We start from the raw sequence: 20,360 nt of genomic DNA, 5'->3' as shown, positions 1-20,360 counted from the left end.
TCTTTGCCATTTTAATTATTATGTGCCTTGGTGTTGTTCTCCTTGGGTCTCTTCTGTTAGGAGTTCTGTGTGCCTCTGTAGTCTGAGCAACTATTTCCTCCCCCAGTTTGGGGAAGTTCTCAGGAATTATTTCTTCAAAGACACTTTCTATCCCTTTTTCTTTCTCTTCTTCTTCTGGTACCCCTATAATGCGGATATTGTTCCTTTTGGATTGGTCATACAGTTCTCTTAATATTATTTCATTCCTGTAGATCCTTTTATCTCTCTCTGTGTCAGCTTCTATGCGTTCCTGTTCTCTGGTTTCTATTCCATGAAGGGCCTCTTGCATCTTATCTATTCAGCTTATAAATCCTTCCAGAGTTTGTTTCACTTTTGTAATCTCCCTCTGGACTTCATCACTTAGCTCTTGCATATTTCTCTGCAGCTCTGTCAGCATGTTTATGATTTTTATTTTGAATTCTTTTTCAGGGAGACTGGTTAGGTCTGTCTCTGCAGATCCTCTCTCAGGTTTTATCTGAACTATCTTGGACTGGACTAAATTTTTTTGCCTTTTCATAGTGATAGCGGTGGCTGTAGGAAAGTTACGGGTGTGTCAGCTGGGAAAAGAAAGTCCTTTCCTGCTTGCTGGATGCCTTGCCTTTCTCTGCTGCCTGTGTCAGTTACCCGCACTCCTGGAGCAGCCACTGGGTTAGTCCGCTAAGCTGCTGTGGGTGGGGTCTCCGTCAGAGCAGCGCGGAGCCCTGCGGGGAGTGGCAGGTATGCCCGGTGCGCTCCTCTGTGATAGTGGCGCCCCTGCTGGGCAGCTGTGTACCAGCAGCAGCCTTTGGGTCTGGCCTGGGTGGCTGTGCGTTGGGCTGGGATTCTGGTCGGCTGCTGGGAGCATGCCTGCTCCCTTTGGCTCCGCTGCAGGTGTGCGCGGGGCTCTCCCACGTGGGCCTCTATCGGGTTCCTCTGGCTCCACTGCTGCTGGTGCGCATGAGCCCACCCGGGCTGTCCAGTCGCCGCCACTGTGGGCTTGCAGAGGCCTCTCCTGGTCCCCTCTGGTGCCGTTGGTGCACATGATCTGCTCCCGGTCCCTTCCGGCGCCGCTGCCCCCGGCGCCAGATCTGCTCCCGGTCCCTTCCGGCGCCACTGCCCCCCGGCGCGCACTGCCACTCTCCCGCTACTGGGCAGGTGTATCGGGGTCCACGCCAGTTGGAGGAATGACTGGCAGACTGCTTAGTGCCATGAGGGGCTTCAGAGCTGCGCTGCCTCCCCGGGGTTTAGGGCGTCTAACGTTCCCTGGGATTCCCAGCTGCTGGCTAAGTGTGCTGGGACGACTTCATCCAGCTATGGGGTCCCTGTCTCTTTAAGACTTGCAGAAAGCACTCGCTATTCTTTTGTCTCAGGGGCACCGGTTGCGGGGACCTACCCACAGGTTTTCCTTTTCTGTTTCTCTAATATCCAGCACCCCGTGCACCTTGTGTCTGTGCTCCAGGTGCGGATTTCAAGAGCTGGTTGTTTAGCAGTCCTGGCCTTTCACTCCCTCCCAGTTCCAACTCCTTTCTTCCCGCTGGGTTTTGGGGTGGGGGAGCGTTCGGGTCCCGCTTGGCTGCAGCTTGTATCTTACCACCTTCGTGTGACTTTGAGTTCTCACAGATGTAGATGTATCCTGGCTGTTGTACTGCATCCACTAGTTTCTCTTTTAGGAATAGTTGTATTTATTGTGTTTTCATAAATATATATATATATTTTGGGGAGAAGATTTCCTCTAAACTATTCATGCCGCCATCTTCCTGTGATCCCCAGATGTTCTTAACTAGCAATCAACACCTGAGCCAAAGCCCCTCCCAGAATCAAAAGCAACTTGACACCATTTTCAACTACTTTCGTTAAGCTGTCTGCTCCTGCAGCTGCAGAATGAGATGCCCAGGACAGCACTCTTCCAGTGCACAGCAAAAAGACAAGAATTTGAGACTTGTCCTTATCTCAGTCCATATTTCCAGTTAAACAAATCCCCAACCCATTTCAGTAACCTGAGGCTGCAGTCTCCTAAATATTTCATAGGATGTTTAGGATAGCACTCTGGCAAAACAAGTCTCAACTACAAAAAAATGTCTGTGAAGTAACACTGTATAATAGGATATTACTTCATCTGTTAGTTTAAAGTCAAGGGTCTTTTTTTGGTCTTTAAAAAAAGTTCCTTTCCTGTTGTGCAGCATCTGGCTTCCATAACCAAAAGGAGCCAAAAGCTGGCAGTAAGCCCATGAAGGTTTTCTAAATCATTGGTGAGAGGGAATGGGAGACTACTTACTGTCTTTTATTTATATTTTTAATTAAGGCACAAAAGAAAAGGAAGCAACACAGTGTTGAAGCCTTATGTACCTGTTCATCTCTATTTTACAGTAAGGATTTTCATTAAGTGGTTGTTTTTCTAAATCCTATTGAACGGGCCTAGGTAGCCACTAAAAATACCACAGATTTACTGAAGTCTTGAGAACTGCAACCTATCTACACCTTCATGTTTAATATTCTTTCACTAATTAGTCTTTGAAAATGATCATTTTGACAGTAAAAACTGTTAGCTTTAAACAGCTACTCAGCCCTATGTCTTAGCTTTAGCATTTGAGTGATTTTTTAAAAGGTTCTTTCTTCCAGAATTCTGAAACCTCTGAATTCCTTTGCTATTTTTTTTTTTTGTATTTTACTTCAGTTCTTCAAAAAATACAAGGACAACATATTCCCACATTAGCTGCAGTCTATAGCAGTAATTTAGTAACATTAAGGCTGAAAGCTTTTCCTATTACAAAATCAAATGCGTCATTTGGTGATGCTTCTGTGTAACTCCTGTTGCCAAGTTACTATAATTGGGAAACCAAAAAACCTGAAGATAAACATCAAGAAAAATGATGTTCATTTTAATGACCCTTCAAGCAGTGATTCAGCAAATTATTTGCATACATGGAAAATGTACTCATCTTGAAAAGAGGTTGAAATCTTAGGATTCCTTTAAACTAAGATTTCATTTGCTGTGTACTAGAAACCTGAATCCTTACTCTAAGCTTGCACAGCTCACCAAACAATTTTAACAGCAGCCCATCTAAAAGAAAATCCAGCCTCTGAAGTCTTTACACCTTGTTCTCAGGGGCACATTTCAAAGCAAGCACTATCACTACCTTCACAGAAGGCTCCTGCTGTCCCAGAAAGGATCTTACCTACAGAGATCACTGTCAGCCTTTTACTCTGCCAACTCAACCCTCTGACAAAAGACAGTCTCTTCATCAAAGTGTCTGGTAAAAGCAAAAGGTTTTTTCTTCATTTGCCTGCACGCAGCTTTACATTTCTAACAAGGTATGAACAGAAGACCAGAGCCTTCTGAGATTAGAATTTTTCAGCAGTTTAAAAAGGACTGCTGTGAACTTTGATACAAAGATTCAATCTACTTGAATAATGCTCTATGGCTAAAGGAAAAAAATGTGTAGTTCTGACTTTAAGAACAGGACCTTTAGAAGTGGTTTAACAGCTCTCTCCAAATAAGGGTTGTTCAGTAAGTAGGATGTTAAAAAATGGACAGATGTCTGCACTTGTCAAAATCCCACTAGATCTGTTTATTAATCTGTGTAACAGAACAGACCTGCTCCCAAACTTCACTCAGCAGCTAATATCTGTTGAGAGCCTACCACGGCCAAGCACTGTAGTGAGCACAATATTGGCAGGCAGCATGTCTAGGCTTTTCTAGTCAACACATTTCTAGACCATCAAGTCCACTAAGGGGCACTGCCTATCCTATCTTGTGGCTAGGAATTGTGGCCCCAATGCCGAGATGACTACCTGGCACAGAATACCTAGTATATTTTTGAGAAGTTAATACATCTTAAAATCCATTGTAAGTTTAGTTTTTTCAAGTACAATTTAACCGAATCAGGACAAAGATCTCCTTTGATTTACACTGCAGCCTTCATTCTTTTACAGGCTGTATTTCCATATTATGATTCCCATTATTTCCCATCTTTCCTACCCCACACACTTGGTTATGAAATACAGGGTTATGTCAAAAGTCCATTGTGATAACAGATGTAAAAGTCCTTTGAAAAGCACAGAACAAATTCTAATCGCAAATTGGCATTAAGGAGGTTCAGACCTATGTTAAGGTTTCATTACACGCGAACACCTCATGACTTCCTTTCGATCAGAGGTTAAGAGTTCCACATGTCACCCCAACCTGCTGCATCTGATTCTCCATAGAGCGAACTATTACACCTGGTTGTTCCTAAACACTTCCCACAGGGAAGTGCAGTGTGGACTAAGTTACATGGTCGAATAGAGCAATGAAAGTAAGTAATCCTGTGTGATGCCTCAGTTCAACACATATTAAAACAGAGCTTCTATTATCTTCTAAGTATTATGTTAGATTAAAAAAATGAGCCTGCAGATCTCAGCTTGCTAAATACAGTAAAGGAAAATAGTCAGCTTTGACTATACAAACTGCTTAAATTATTAGGCAGAAATGTTGCAATTGTGAGTGGTTGCCTCATTAATCCTGGAAGAAGTATCAAACTAGGCCATCAATTCTTACTGGGAATTCTGAAAACAGGTTTGCCAAAATATAAGACAAATCTGTCTGGTAGACACTGAGAACATGATGGTAAACACACTGCAGCTGCGGAACAGCTTACTGTGTAAGTGTAATTAATGGTGAACTCCTTTGGTTTAAGTGACCATCGGCAGCATGTTGATTTAAGAAATCACCTTCCCCCAAAAGAGTTATTTCCCTTTTCTGAGTCATTCAAACCTACATGCTTCCCCACCCGCCCCCACCACCAAGTTCAATGGTCAGCATGAACAAACACCACGTTCATTTAATATTCAACTAAACGAGATGTTAATTTTCAGTGCAAGTTTAGGGCTGAAAAAGTAGATTTACACAAAACTGCAGAAACAGAAGATGTCTGAAAAAATTTCCTGAGGATCACTCAGTACTCAGTATAGAGGTTGAGAGAGTTTGCTCTGGAGTTTGGATTGGAATCTTAGCTCTCCCAGAAACTTCTATCTACTTCTATCTCCAGAGCGTTGTTGGATGAAAAGAGCACCTGTGTTAAGGGCCCCCAAGTGTCTGGCGCAAAAAAGCCATTCCCCATTTGTGAGCTCCTGCCTTTAATACCAAGGGGAACGGGGTTGGCTCCAAATTGCGGCCGCCCTAGGGCTCTTCTCTGGAGACACCATCAGCAAGAAATCCAAAGCAGGTCAAGCTACCAATGGCCGTTTTTAACCAAAAAGCTAGAGTGCAAACTGAAGGAAGTGGCAAAAGGTAGAAGTGCCCTCAAACCATTTCATTGGAATCTGGTAAACTATGCAAGAGCAATTTTTTTTCCCTCACTCTAACACCCAACTGAAGAGGCAGTAAACTGGGTGGTGAAGAAAGGGTTTGACAGTGACCACGGCTCGTAATGTTGAGTGTGGGTTCAAAAAGACTTGCTCCCACACTTAAGGGATGTCACACTCAGTCGATTCGGCTTCCGCTTTCCTCATCTGGAGAATGGGGATAACAAAAGGTACTCTCTGTCAGAGCTACTGTGGGGATTACATGTGCGCAAGGGGCCTGGCACGGCTCCTGCCACACAGCACTCACGCTGGACGCTGGCTGGGGTTCCTCCCTGGGGGTCAAGGCACAGCAGGGCACGAACCTGGTCAGCCCTCCCTGCCTCCAAGGAATGCTACGAGGATTAAACCAGCTAATCCGGAAAAGCGCTTCCTGATTCAGTGTCTGCGCCCCGCTACCACTCCGCACGCACCAGGGATGCTGAAGACTGCGCAGAAGCCCAACCCCGGGCCCAGCGGCGGCGTCTTTCCCGGCGGAGGGGCAGAGGGGCGGGCCCCACGCCAGGTGAGCGCCGCACCGGCTTCCGCCAGCCAAAGCGACTTCGTTAACAGCTTTGCGCGCGGAAGGGGAAGCCGCCAGCCGGCACCTTCCCCGCCGGGGCGACCGCGCCCTCACCTTGCTGCAGGTCCTGGTGGTCATACCACGGCTCATCCTCCTTCATCTCAAATTCCTCCACCAGGTTTTCCGCCAGCATCTCGGCCGGCTCTTCCGGGGGCAGTGGCCCCCGCCGCCGCCCCGCCTCAGCCGCTGCCCCGGGCTCTCCGCCGGCTCCTCCGCCCTCAGCCAGAGCCGCCGTCGGGCGGGACGCGACGCGCTCTGATGCCGCCGCCCCGGGGCAGCCCGCAGTGCACGCCGCGGACCGGCTTCCCGACTCGCCTCGCGCCGCCCAACAGCCCCAACGGCCCTCACCCCGGCGCGAACGCCAGGGCCAGCGCCCCGAGCGGCTCCTCAAGCCGCAGCCCGGCCCAACGTGGCACTTTGGCAAATCCTCCCCGGCCGGGACTGCGATTCAAACCAGGGGTTCGACGGCCAATCGCGAGCGGGTCGCCGGTCGAGCGGCAGCAATGTTGTCCAATTATGTCTCAGCCTAGGCTCGCGGTTCTCCCGTCTCGCGGCAAGCAGCCAATGCGACTCTGGAAGAAACAAAGGCGGGGAAAGTCGAAGGGGTGCGGCCGAAGCTCCGCCTTCTCCGCTCTCCTGCATAAGATCGTTTCTGAGGGAGCCCTTGGGTGGCTGCGTCCTCGTCGCCTCTGGTGGTGTCCGACCAGTTAATGGACGGGCTGCGTGGGCGTAAGTTCGGCCTCCGAGCAGTGGGTGGTTGTCGTGGGGAGTCAGTCCTTCGTGCAGGTGCGGGGCGCCAAGGGTGCCGGAGCCTGAGGTCCGCTGCCCGACCCGCCTCTTCTGGTCTTTGACTCCCAGATTTGCCCTCGCGGGGAAATGAAGGGTGGATCGGGACTTTCGGTCTGTTAAGATATTTTTTTTGATACCTGAGCCCTCACCCCGTTGAGAATTGTATTCACCCCTCCTGAAACGGTGGGCCCCGGACCCACTTGAGTATCTCGGGACGGGAAGAGGTGCCATTGAAACTATGTTAGAAGAAAGTGCAAGCAACCTTGAATACGAATTTCAAACGTCACAGATCACCAGTTAAGCAACCGGGCTGATGATATTGCCCCTGGAAAGAAGAAAACGCAGCCCCAAGCGCTTGATAGCAAGAGCAGTGAACACCGTGCTCCACAGAGATAACGAAGTTAATACTGCTCTGGGTTGTGACTTTTATCATCCTGGTGCAGACAAAACACAGAAACTCTTAAAACAGAATGACAGGCCAGAAGGTCAGTGTTCTCAGTCTTGATGTAAAGGCAAAGATACAGCTGATAAAAGACAGCAGTGCTCTCTTGCACTAGAATACCAACCAAAAGTTGTAGAAGGGATAATGGCGTTAGTAACAAAAGAGGAATAGTAAACTCAGACCTTTTTGTTCTGAATCCAAAAGACAAAATTTTACTGATCTTTTTACTGTTAGGTTAAAGAGAGCTAGGTCCCCTTAAAGACTATGGTCCTAGTTGTCAATATTCAGGTAGAGATTAGTCCAGAGTCAAAATAATTTAAGGCCAACTATATTAATCTATAGATAGAACTCGTTGGAAAGAGCCATGATTGGATTAGGATTTGCTGATGGTGATTTGTGGGAGCTGAAGGGCTAGAATTATGCATCTGACCTTCAGGAGACTCATCTTCCATGGTCACTGATCCGCAAGGTTGAAAGCACTGGCTCTTTTCTCCATGGGAAATATCTGAGTTTGACTCCAACTCAAATGGGAATGTGTACTGAAAAGTTTGTTAACATTCCCCCTCAAAACAACAACAAACAAACAAAAAAGAAACATCTGGAGAATTTTAGTTACTGATAATTTAAAATGGCAAAAAAAAGCAACAACAGAATTTGTGCCTTTTGGTAGTAGTATTATTTAAGGACTCTATTTGGGGATAATTTTATTTTTTCCTGGAAAGGTTTGAGTGAAAACTGCATTGAAAAAGCAATGTTAACTTTTAGTGCTATGCACTCTCCTATGAAGGAGTTTCCATCACTCTTAAAAGAGTCTACTTGGTCATAGCTGAGAAGCAAGCATAAGCAGCCTTTCCAACAACATTAATATTCTTTGGGGTAGTAGCAGGTTAGTGAATAACAACCTATGTTGATTGTAAAAGGATGGTTTTGGGTTATCATTTAATAATTCACTGGTATTTAGGTGCACCTGCTCAGCCTAGTCATTACACCATTTCGCTACTTTTAAACTCTTCTGTATAAAATATTTCGTGGTAAATAAGAACCCCTTTCAGAAATGGATTTTGAAAGCCCTTTGTACCTGGTTGTAAAGATAAAATAGTCTTGTTCTTTTGTGTTTTGTGACTAGGAAAATTGAGTAAGGAGAGTTTTTAGATAGTAGTGGTGGCTTTAAAAAAGATTTTAAGTGATGATTTTCAGTTTGGTACTGAAGTATTTACTATGATGAAAATATTCTAAAGGAAAATTCCCTTTGTTTAACAATATGTATAAATAAAGAGAAGTTCAGGCTATAGTTTTCCATCATGTTACTAAAACTTTATATTCACACATTTCAGACAGGATGATGCTTAACTCAAATTATTAAAAAAAATTTTGAACTCCATTCAGCAAGTTTGTGACCCTTTGCAAAATTCTGGGCTTATAAATACCTGTGTTCTGACTTAATGATGTATCAGTTCAGAAGCTGTGGCATGCATCTTGTCTTAGCATGCTTGAAATAAAACTAAGAAAACAAAGAATGTCTAGATTTTGGTAGGCTAAATTTGTATCTTGCTTTTGGTTCTACTGCCTCCCTTGCTTTTGGCCCTCTAAGCAACCCAGTGACCTCTAATCTCAATTTTCTCACTTATGCCAAAAAGTTAACTCCCTAACAGGGCTGAATAACCCTCTTCCTCCTTATCTCTTGGTCCCCTTTGGTTCTGGCTTAGATGGCCCCCTTTAGACACAATTTAGGATGAAGCTGAGGGAAATTCATTAGAAGGTTAGATAACTCCTCTTGTTTTACAAATGAAAAAAATGAGGCTCAGAGAGGGGAAGGGACTTGCCTGCAGTGGTACAGCAACTCCGAGCTCCCTGCCCCAAAGTGAACAGTTGTGCTCTGTCACTCGGACACTTCCCATCTGAGATCTCAGTGGGTCCTGGCCCTCATCCTGGGGAGCCTGCCAGGCAAGGCCTTGGTGCTTAGGCAGCTGTGCTGAGGGGGCAGGTGGGGAGTGAAACCAGCCCACACTCAGCTCGCCAAGCTCATGGTCTCAGGCCCCGCCATCCAAGGGCCCAAGGTGAGGGGTCAGAAATAGGCCACCTGTGAGCTTTCCCGGGGCTCAGAGGAGTCTGGGCACACTGCCTCCAAGTACACCAGCATTTTCTACTCACTTATTTATTTTCAGAGCAGGGAAGTGGATTTGAAGCGCTCCTTCTGCTTTACCCCTGGGGGAATGTCGGGCTTACGAATAAGGCAGCACACAGGGACAGGGGCCAAGAGGCTCTGTCTTGCCCGGTGGGTGGGGGTGGGGTGGAGATTTGGGTCAAACTCAGGGGGCCCCCCGGGCAAGCCCATCACCTACCCTTTGCCCCAACATAGCCTCCATCTCACCTGCGGATCCTGGCTTGTAGGGGTAACATTTAACATCGCAGCTACAGATTCTACGCCCACCTTATCTGCCGTTTTTTCATGGGTCCTTGCTTGCTGCCTTGAAAGCTAATTTCCATACATCAAATCCTATTTTCCCTTTGACTTCCATGATGGGACAGGAGATATGTTGTTGGTTGGTTCTAGAAGCCACTCAAGTCTTGTTTTTAAAGGATAAATACTAATTATCAGATCAAATCATTTCCTGAAAATCCAAGGAAAGCCCCAGAGACTGACAAAAAGGAGTGGCACAGGGGTAGGGTGGAGGAGATTGGGAGACCTGGGATCTACCCCTGCCAGTCCCCGCTGGGCAGCTGTAGTTCAGTCCTTCCTGTGCCCACACAGGAAGTCCAGCTGTGGTTCAGTACCCCAGGCTGCCTACCTGCAAGATGAGGGCACTGGTTCACTTTGGTCCTTGTGGTCACATCCAGGACATCCCAGTCCCAGGCTCCCTCTGGGCTTGCTCCAACATTCAGAAATGGGTTGCCTTGTTGGGAATGGCTGGGATGTCCCTTTACCTGTACTTCCTGGCCCCTGTGGAGTCTCAAGGAACAAGGAACAAGGAGTCAGCAGAAGTGGCCCAGAATTGTGAGAAAGGAAATAATGCAGGAGGGAGGTCAGGGACCCAGGACTGGGCGCAAACCCCAGGGGAGCAGGGGCCTGAGTGCCTATGGGCATTCTCTCCTGTGGCTAGTCTGCGGGTCAGAGACCCTGGAGCTCACTCACTGGGCCAGGAGGGAGAGATGAGATCTGCCCGGGAGATCCTGAGCTGATGGGGATACAGGATGCACAGGTGCACACTCACTTCTGCAGATGACCTGGTGTCCTCCATCCCCACCTGTGAAACAGGGATTGTCAGGAAGGTGAAGTGAACGAGGGCATGGAAAGGGCTCTGTAAGGGGAAGAGCCCTGTGGCTCTGAGGTTGTTAATGGAGCTTCAGTTTCCACATCTGCATAGTAGGGGGAACCCAGCCAGGCCCCAGGGGAAGATGAGGCAGGGCCAGTGCAAATGTGCTACATAGAGCCGGGAGAGGTTCCTATAGGTGGGAAGCGGCCACTGGCAAGGACTTCTCAACCAAACTCCCCTCTCAGCTGAGGGAGCCACTGCTGCCCTTCTCAGAATGAATTGAACTTGACAAAAATGGAATGCCTATGACCTTGTCTTTAGAATTTCCACCCCTCAGGAAGAGCAGTTCAAGCAAAGACTCTGAATCTGACTTGGCTCCTAGATGAAACCAATAAATAAAGAAATTCAGTCCTACCCCTTATCAAGCATCTATATTATGTGCCAGGTGCTACACTAAGTATTTTTCCTCTATCAGTGTCACTGAATCCTCACAGCAGTCTTACGAAGAAAGGACTATTTTGGCTCCATTTTACAGATAAGAAAGCTGGGGCCCAGGGAGGCCAATCCACTTGGCCTAGCACACACAGCCAGTAAACGTGATGCCAGGCATCATGCCCCAGTCATACCCAATTGAGTAGGGCCTGGACATGCGAAGCCAAGGCCTTTTGCTGGACTGCATTGACCCCAGTGTCTGCCTGGGCCAGGCTGGGGTCAGACTGGCTGTTCTGGATTGGCAGAGCAGCCCACAGGCTGGAAGGCAGCCTTCATCCCCAGCCCTCTACCTGTATTGTTGCTGCTCTGGATTCTGCCTGCAGAGGGCAGTACTGAGCACATCTCAGTATTCCCCCACTACCAGGTCTCAGCTCCTCTAGGCCTTGGTGTCCAGAGGCTTCTGGCACTCTGCCAGAACTAGAGAGCCAGCCAGCCAGCTAGCCCTTCCTCAGACCAACTTCCCTTAGCTGGGCCCTCTGAGGCCGTGCCTTACCCCCAACACCTCATGGGCCAGTGCAGATGTAACAGTGGGACCACAGGTCATTGGGCAGAACCAGGGCTGTGGAGACAGTCCCAGCACCTTCACTGAAACGCTGTATGTCCCTAAGAAAGTCACTTCACCTCATTGTAAAACAAGGCCAAGAGGATGCCCCCCACCCACCCTGCCACCAGTTTAAAGAATAGAGATTTTATATGCATGCAATATGACCAACACATAATAAATGCTTAACAAGGGTGCCCATCATGGCTGTCACCCACTGTGCGGCCACAGTCTGGTTGACCGAGAGGCTGTGGGAAGGGGAAAATGGAGACAGAGAACTAGAAAATGGAGAGCTGCCTTGCCCAAGGTCACATGGTGGTAAGAGGATTTGAACCCCCACAGTCAGACTCCAGATCCATGCTCTTCCCCTCAGCCATTGCTGCCACACTGGGGCTTGCATAGGGCAGGTGGGGACATGGGTGCCCTGAGGTATCCCCAGACCTCCTGGCAATGAGGGGGATGGGAAGTAGCCCCAAGAGGGCGAGGGGAAGCATGGGCTAGAGAGAGTGTCTGTGACCTCATTCCCAATCCCCACTACTCTGGCCAACACCATCTATGGGCAAGGCATTCAGTGGGTGCAAGGGTCCCTCTGGGCTCAGACTTGGCTGGGCACTGTGGACAGGGCCTGTCCAGGAGGAGCTCTGTCTGATGGTCTGTGGGCTCACTAGGGGGACACCTGGTCAGCCAATGTTACCCTTTACCAAGTACCCACTGCATGACCAGGAGGCTGGGGGAAGACCGTTTGGGCTTTGCTAGGACCTAGGAGATTACCAATCTACCATTTGGGTGTGTCCATCTAGGCCAGGATTTCCCTGGGGTTGGGGACTGCCTGGCGTGTGTCCCTCTCAGCAGTGCCAGTATGGCAGGGGCCTAGGGCCAGGCTCAGGGGACCCCTTGGGCTGGATGAGGATGTATCACTTTGGAAAGGATGGGAGAAGTGCTACCAGATTCCCTAGGTCGGCCGGATGTGGGGCAGTGAGGGAAAGCCTGAGTCCAGGTATCAGAAGGAGGGCTGCCCAGACAAGATGGGACCTGGAGTGTCCACCTGGATCCGCTGTGACCTTGGGCATGTCACTGCCTTCCTTCCCATCCCAGGGGACAAAGGCTGACAGAGGTATCTAGGACGAGCCACCAGAAGACAACCCAGGCAAGTTGGGAGTGACCAGCGAGCGGACTTCAGTTTCCCCGGCCAACGCGCAGGGCCCGGGACTCTCGTCCTGGAATCCTCTCTGCGCACGCTGGGTAACCTTGACCCTCCACCCTGGGCCCCGCGCCCCGGTCACAGCTGGCTCTCGAATTCAGAAGGGAAGGCGCTAGGGAGGCGGAGGGGCGTCGCCGGGCAGCCAGGGGGCGCCCAGGCCGCTGGTGCCCCTCCCGCAGGGCCCCTAGCGGCGAGCGCTGGGGCGGCGCGCGCTCGGGGCGCCGGGGGCGGGGCGGGGGCGCGGTGCTCAGGCCTGGGCGCGGGGCGGTCCGGGCGGGCTAATCCCGTATGTTAAATGACAGCCAATGGAGGTTTGTGATGCTCGAGGCTGGGATTAGGGCCGGGGCCAATGGCCGGCATTCTTACTGGGATTACAGGACAGAGAGCCTCCCTGCGCTCCCGTTCTCGGCTCCGCCCCCCCGCGCTGCGCCCCGCCCTCCGCCGCAGCCCGCACCGGGGTGGGGGCCGCTGAGCGCCAGCCCCCGGCCAGCCCGAGAGCCCCCGCCGCGGCCCCTCCGCCGCGCCGCCCGCCCGCGCCTCCCTCTGCCTTTCCTTCCCTCATTCTCCCGGAGTACTTAAGGAGGCAGCGGCAGGAGGGTGAGTCTTGGCCGCGGGCCGGGGCCGGGGCGCCGCTGGCAGGAGCACCTGTGGGATCCGCCAAGGTAAGAGACACTTTTGCGGGGGGGCGGGCGCCGAGGCCCTTCTCGGCTTCTCCTCCCACCCCCGTGGCCCCCGCCCCTCCCCCTCAAGGTGTTACAGAATCTGGGTCCAGCTTTTGGACGCATTGGGAGGCACGTGACTGGGATTATAATTCGGGCCGGGGGGAGGGGAGGGACGGCCGCCCCCACCTGCCTGGAGGGGCCGGAAGCCGGGAGCTGTCACCCCCGGCCTTCCGGAGGTGGGGGGCGCCCCGGGCGGGCAGCGGGCGCCCGCAGGCTGCTGCAGTTGGCGAATGAGGTCAGTTCTGCCCGTGGCGGCGGGCGCCAGTGTGGGAGCAGAGGGGCCGGGAAGGCCGCGGGTCTCCGCCCCCCCCACCTCTGCCTCCCTTGGGCTGGGCCACCTCCTGATCTGGGCCCTCCCACGCACAGGCAGAGTCCAACACAGGAGTACTGCCCCAGCACAGTGGTTCCTGTTAGAGCCCTTAGGGAGGGGGCTGACCCAAGCGGTGGTAGCTGAACGCCTGGTTGGAGGGAGGAGACTCAGAGGATGGTAGTGGGGAACATAAAGCGTCAAGAGAAGCAAATTGGGGGTGCCCGATCTGTGGCTGGCCTCTGAGTTCCTACAGTTGGGTGGGAGGCCGGTGGAGGGGCCACATGGTGCTTGATGCCCACACCCCCCAGCCTGAGTTCCTCAGAATGATGGGCTTGATGCCTTTCCTGAGCTCCAAGCCTGGCCTGCAGCCAAGGAGAGGGATGAAGCCCTGGCCTGCAGCTAAGGGTTCTGCCCTCCTGGCAGTAATGGAGTGGGCTTGAGCTGTGCATGTCCAGCCCTGTGACCCAGGCTCCCGGGAGGAGACCTGGAGTGGGAGCCTCCTGTGTCCTCATCATAGCCCAAGTGAAGTAGCTCAGCATGTCAGCGTCTCCCCTGCCTGGCCCCTGGGGGAAGCCCAGACCTCAGATGGGTGGTACCTGTGATGTGGGGTGTGGGGCTGCCCTGGGATGGCCGGCATTCTTACTGGGATTACAGGACAGAGAGCCTCCCTGCGCTCCCGTTCTCGGCTCCGCCTCGGTAGCAGGGTGAGGGGCAGACCCATACAGCTTCTGGAGGAGTGGGGGCATTTGTGGGGCTTTCTCTTACTGTTCACAGGAGGAGGAAGGGGTGGCTGGAAGCTGCTTTAACCCCCTCTGACCATAATCTCCTTCCAAGTGTTTGGTTGCCCCATGGCTAGCACTGCTCGCTCCTTGGCACTGGCCCAGGGCCTTGGAGCTTGTGAGGTGCCTCGGAACAGCCCATTTATTTCAGCAGCGTCATTCCCAGTTGTCCAACACCCCAGGTGAAGGTCTCAGGGTGACGTGGTGGATGATGGCTTGGGGTATTCATGTGCTAAGCATGACCTTGGAACCGCAGACCACATCTCCTGGTCCATCCTCATTCTGGCTTCTGGTTCATTTCCTCTGGCTCTCATCTGCTTCCTCAGTCAATCCTGGAAGCCTGCAGTTTTCCTGGAAGGCCTTTGCACATGCTTTCCTCTTACCTGGAAGGTTCTTCTCACCCTTCCCCTGAGGAGGATGAGGGGCTTCATTTAATGGCTCTGCTTGGCTGGGGTGGGGGTAGAGGTTGTAGAACTTGCCTCTTTGCTCTCCTCCTTCAGGACCTAGCTGGCTGTCCTATCTTTGGGCTGGAAGCCTTCTCCATCCTCAGGGTGGCTAACATGCTAACTCTGTGTCCGCATGACATTCTGTCCTTCAATTGCCCAACACTGAACTCCCTCAGAAGTTACATGTCTTTCTTCCCAGTTACACAAGGGACAGGGCAGGAACAGAGCCTTGCTTTTGAGTCCCTGGTGCTCCAGGGCTGGTACCCAATACTCACTAAATGGATACTTAAGTGAATGAATGAATAAATGAAGTCCTGCATCAGAACCCTTGGCCTACATTGCTAAGCAGACTCTCTGCTATTCCTCAGTTCCCATCTCTGGGGCATGTCCCCCAGAATGGTAGGAATCCCAGGGTTTTTCCCTGAGCTTCCTGCTCTCTGTTTCCCTGGGGCTTCCTCTCCCCATCACCCCAGACCGTGTCTTCCCCCACACCTGAGCCAAGGGTTTTGCTCCCTGAATGTCATCCATACTGCTTCCTTCAGCCCTTGGACTCTTGGCAATTTGGAGGCATATCTCTCATATCACAGCCAAGTTCTCCGGGACAAGCCAGTAGCGTGCGCCCAGCTCCATGGGTCTGTGGAAGCCTCAAGGGGTCCCCAGAAGCAAGACCTGCAGGGTTGATTGACAAACTCTGCGGAGCAGAGCAGGACTCAGGATCCAGGGCTAGGGACCTCTGGGAAGACATGGGGCCCAGGAGACATGAACCCTGGAGGAGACTGGAAGGGAATTCCTGGCGGGAATTCATAAGCAGGACAGAGTGGTGGAAAGGATTGGTTTATGTGGAAGCCCTGGAGGAGACAAACCTGAAGACAGTAAGATGCCCCCCTTTGGTGGCAATGTAATAATAGAGACTTCTGTGTGTAGGTGTTGGGTATCCAGGTGGGTCCCCAGGGGAGCCAGCCCCCTTACTGGGAGCCCCAGTCCCTCATTTGCAGCAATACCTGGCTGGGACCCTTTGTGATCCTAATGCTCACCCAGGGAGATACTTGTCATTTCAGTCTCAGTGCTCTGGGTGACGGCTGATGACAACAAAGGGGCCACAGCTGGCGAGAGGGCAGTGTAGGAGCCTGAGCCCTTGCTCACTCTGGGGCGAGCTAGATTTGCTGAACGAGCTGGGTGAGGTGTACTCTGACCATACACAGGCTTGGGGTGACCCATGGGGGTGTCTCAGGCAGGGAGCAGAACTCTCATACCAAACGCCCTCTTGGTTTGGAGCTAGGCCTGGCCGACCCAGAGCTATTTGTGTGCCCACCTGTCTCCCTCCTTCAGGACCACCTGCTTTGGGTTGCCAGATTTGGCTAATAAAAATAGGGCTGCTCAGTTAACTTTGGATTTCAGATAAGCAACGGATAATGCAGAATTGGGGACATAACTTACACTAAAAACTTTCCTGTTGTTTATCTGAAGTTCAGACTAAATCAGGGTCTTGTGTTTTTTTTGGTATCATTAATCTACAATTACATGAGGAACATTATGTTTACTAGACTCCCCCATCACCAAGTACCCCCCACAAACCCCATTACAGTCACTGTCCATCAGTGTAGTAAGATACTATAGTCACTACTTGTCTTCTCCGTGTTGTACAGCCCTCCCCATGACCCCTCCACATTATACATACTAATCATAATGCCCCTTTTCTTTTTCGCCACCCTTATCCCTCCCTTCCCACCCAACCTCCCCAGTCCCTTTCCCTTTGGTAACTGTTAGTCCATTCTTGGGTTCTGTGAGTCGGCTGCTGTTTTGTTCCTTCAGATTTTGCTTTGTTCTTACACTCCACAGATGAGTGAAATCATCTGGTACTTGTCTTTCTCTGCCAGGCTTATTTCACTGAGCATAATACCCTCTAGCTCCGTCCATGTTGTTGCAAATGGTAGGATTGTTTTCTTCTTATGGCTGAATAATATTCCATTGTGTATATGTACCACATCTTCTTTATCCGTTCATCTACTGATGGACACTTAGGTTGCTTCCATTTCTTGGCTATTGTAAATAGTTTTGTGATAAACATAGGGGTGCATCTGTCTTTTTCAAACTGGGCTGCTGCATTCTTAGGGTAAATTCCTAGGAGTAGAATTCCTGGGTCAAATGGTATGTCCATCTATTTTGAGCATTTTGAGGAACCTCCATATTGCTTTCCACAATGGTTGAACTAATTTACATTCGCACCAGCAGTGTAGCAGGGTTCCCCGTTCTCCACAAACTCACCAATATTTGTTCTTGTTTGTCTTTTGGATGGTGGTGATCCTTACTGGTGTGAGGTGATATCTCATTGTGGTTTTAATTTGCATTTCTTGGATGATTAGCAATGTGGAGTGGAGCATCTTTTAATGTGTCTGTTGGCCATCTGAATTTCTTCTTTGGAGAAGTGTCTGTTCAGCTCCTCTGCCCATTTTTTAATTGGATTATTTGCTTTTTGTTTGTTGAGCATGAGCTCTTTATATATTTTGAATGTCAACCCTTTATTGGATCTGTCATTTATGAATATATTCTCCCATACTGTAGGATGCCTTTTTGTTCTATTGATGGTGTCCTTTGCTGTACAGAAGCTTTTTAGCTTGATATAGTCCCACTAGTTCATTTTTGCTTTTCTTTCCCCTGCCCAGGGAGATATGTTCATGAAGAAGTCACTCACGTTTATGTCCAAGAGAATTTTACCTATGTTTTTTTCTATGAGTTTTATGGTTATATGACTTACATTCAGGTCTTTGATGCATTTCAAATTTACTTTTGTGTATGGGGTTAGACAATGATCCATTTTCATTCTCTTACATGTAGTTGTCCAGTTTTGCCAATACCAGCTGTTGAAAAGGCTGTCATTTCCCCATTGTATGTCCATGGCTCCTTTATTGTATATTAATTGACCATATATGTTTGTATTTTCATATCATTAATGTACAGTTATATGAGCAGCATTATGGTTACTACACCCCCCCATTATCAAGTCCCCACCACATACCCCTTTACAGTCAGTGTCCATCAGTGTAGTAAGATGCTATAGACTCACTACTTGTCTTCTCTGTGTTATACTGCCTTCCCCATGCCCCACCCCACATATTATGTGTGCTCATTGTAATGCCCCCTTTCCCCCTTATCCCTCCCTTCCCACCCATCCTCCCCAGTCCTTTTTGCTTTGTTCTTATACTGCACAGATGAGTGAAATCATTTGATACTTGTCTTCGCCAGGCTTATTTCACTGAGCATAATACCCTCTAGGTCCGTCCATGTTGTTGCAAATGGTAGGATTTGTTTTCTTCTTATGGCTGAATAATATTCCATTGTGTATATGTACCACATCTTCTTTATCTGTCCATCTACTGATGAACACTTAGGTTGCTTCCATTTCTTGGCTATTGTAAATAGTTCTGTGATAAACATAGGGGTGCATTTGTCTTTTTCAAACTGAGCTGCTGCATTCTTAGGGCAGATTCCTAGAAGTGGAATTCCTGGGTCCAATGGTATTTCTATTTTTAGTTTTTTGAGGAACCTCCATACTGTTTTCCACAATGGTTGAACTGGTTTACATTCCCACCAGCAGTGTAGAAGGGTTCCCCTTTCTCCCCATCCTCAGCAGCATTTGTTGTTCTTATTCTTTCTACGGTGGCCATCCTAACTGCTGTTAGGTGATATCTCATTGTGGTTTTAATATCCATTTCCCTGATAATTAGCAGTGTGGAGCATCTTTTCATATGCCTGTTGGCCATCTGAATTTCTTCTTTGGAGAAGTGTCTGTTCAGCTCCTCTGCCCATTTTTTAATTGGATTATTTGCTTTTTGTTTGTTGAGGTGTGTGAGGTCTTTGCATATTTTGGATGTCAACCCCTTATCAGATATGTCATTTATGAATATATTCTCCCATATTGTAGGATGCTTTTTTGTTCTACTGTTGGTCCTTTGCTGTATATAAGCTTTTAGTTTGATGTAGTCCCACTTGTTCATTCTTGCTTTTGTTTCCCTTGCCCATGGAGATTGGCCATGAAGAAGTTGCTCATGTTCATATTTAAAAGACTTTTGCCTATATTTTCTTCTAAGAATTTTATGGTTTCATGATTTACATTCTGGTATTTGATCCATTTCGAGTTTACTTTTGTATATGGAGTTAGACAGTAATCCAGTTTCATTCTCTTACATGTAGCTTGGGTTAATATCTGGACTCTGTATTCTATTCCACTGGTCTATGGGTCTGTTCTTATGCCAGTACCAAATTGTCTTGATTACTATGGCTTTGTAGTAGAGCTTGAAGTTGGGAAGTGAGATCCCCCCTGCTTTATTCTTCCTTCTCAGGTTTGCTTTGTCTCTTAGGGCTCTTTTGTGGTTCCATGTGAATTTGAGAACTATTTCTTCTAGTTCATTGAAGAATGCTGTCAGTATTTTGATAGGGATTGCACTGAATCTGTAGATTGCTTTAGGCAGGATAGCCATTTTGACAATATTAATTCTTCCTACCCAAGAGCATGGAATGAATTTCTATTTATTAGTGTCCTCTTTAATTTCTCTTAAGAGTATCTTTGGAGTTTTCAGGGTATAGGTCTTTCACTTCCTTTGTTAGGCTTATTCCTAGGTATTTTATTCTTTTTGATGCAATTGTGAATGGAGTTGTTTTCCTGATTTCTATTTCTGCTAGTTCATCATTAGTGTATAGGAATGCAACAGATTTCTGTGTATTAATTTTGTGTCCTGCAACTTTGCTGAATTCAGATATTAGTTCTAGTAGTTTTGGAGTGGATCCTTTAGGGTTTTTTATGTACAATATCATGTCCTCTGCAAACAGTGACAGTTTTACTTCTTCCTTACCAATCTGGATGCCTTTTATTTCTTTGTATTGTCTAATTGCCATGGCTAGGACCTCCAGTAGTATGTTCAATAAAAGTGGGGAAAGTGGGCATCCTTGTCTTCTTCCCAATCTTAGAGGAAAAGCTTTCAGCTTCTCACTGTTAAGTATGATGTTGGCTGTGGCTTTGTTATATATGGCCTTTATTATGTTGAGGTACTTGTCCTCTATACCCATTTTGTTGAGAGTTTTTATCATCAATGGATGCTGAATTTTGTCGAATGCTTTTTTAGCATCTATGGAGATGATCACATGGTTTTTCTTCTTTTTGTTGATGTGGTGGATGATGATGATGGATTTTTGAATGTTGTACCATCCTTGCATCCCTGAGATGAATCTCACTTGATCATTGTGTATGATCCTCTTTATGTGTTTTTTAATTTGGTTTGCTAATATTTTGTTGAATATTTTTGAATGTATGTTCATCAGGAATATTGGTCTGTATTTTTCATTTCTTGTAGTGTCTTTGCCTGGTTTTGGCATTAGAGTGATGCTGGCTTCACAGAATAAGTTTGGAAGTATTTCTTCTTCTATTTCTTGGAAAACTTTAAAGAAAATGGGTATTAGGTCTTCTCTA

At 48.6% G+C, this 20,360-nt stretch overlaps 2 protein-coding genes across 24 annotated transcripts in view; one reads left to right on the top strand and one right to left on the bottom strand.

Moving 5' to 3' along the window:
* The window catches only part of CDR2 (cerebellar degeneration related protein 2), a 37,357-nt gene extending 28,697 nt beyond the window's left edge, over positions 1 to 8,660 (bottom strand). The window contains exon 1 of one of the 3 annotated variants that reach the window (XM_036992436.2): positions 5,975 to 8,660. In XM_036992436.2, coding sequence (XP_036848331.1) covers positions 5,975 to 6,053 — 79 coding nt within the window. In that variant the 5' untranslated portion in view covers positions 6,054 to 8,660. The remainder of the gene's footprint in view (positions 1 to 5,974) is intronic. The other 2 variants (XM_017673178.3, XM_017673177.3) reach the window with 2 other exon arrangements.
* A 4,369-nt stretch (positions 8,661 to 13,029) lies between these two features.
* Positions 13,030 to 20,360, top strand: part of LOC108388231 (uncharacterized) — a 139,531-nt gene continuing 132,200 nt past the window's right edge. For 6 of the 21 annotated variants that reach the window (XR_012122275.1, XR_012122277.1, XR_012122276.1 and 3 more), the window contains exon 1: positions 13,030 to 13,301. The gene's annotated coding sequence lies outside the window, so the exon portion shown is untranslated. The remainder of the gene's footprint in view (positions 13,302 to 20,360) is intronic. The other 15 variants (XR_012122270.1, XR_012122273.1, XR_012122268.1 and 12 more) reach the window with 7 other exon arrangements.

The sequence above is a fragment of the Manis javanica genome, chromosome 10, assembly GCF_040802235.1.
Source record: "Manis javanica isolate MJ-LG chromosome 10, MJ_LKY, whole genome shotgun sequence".
Classification (NCBI taxonomy): domain Eukaryota; kingdom Metazoa; phylum Chordata; class Mammalia; order Pholidota; family Manidae; genus Manis; species Manis javanica.
Note: the sequence above shows the minus strand (reverse complement) of the source record. Positions and strands in the feature narration are given on the sequence as shown.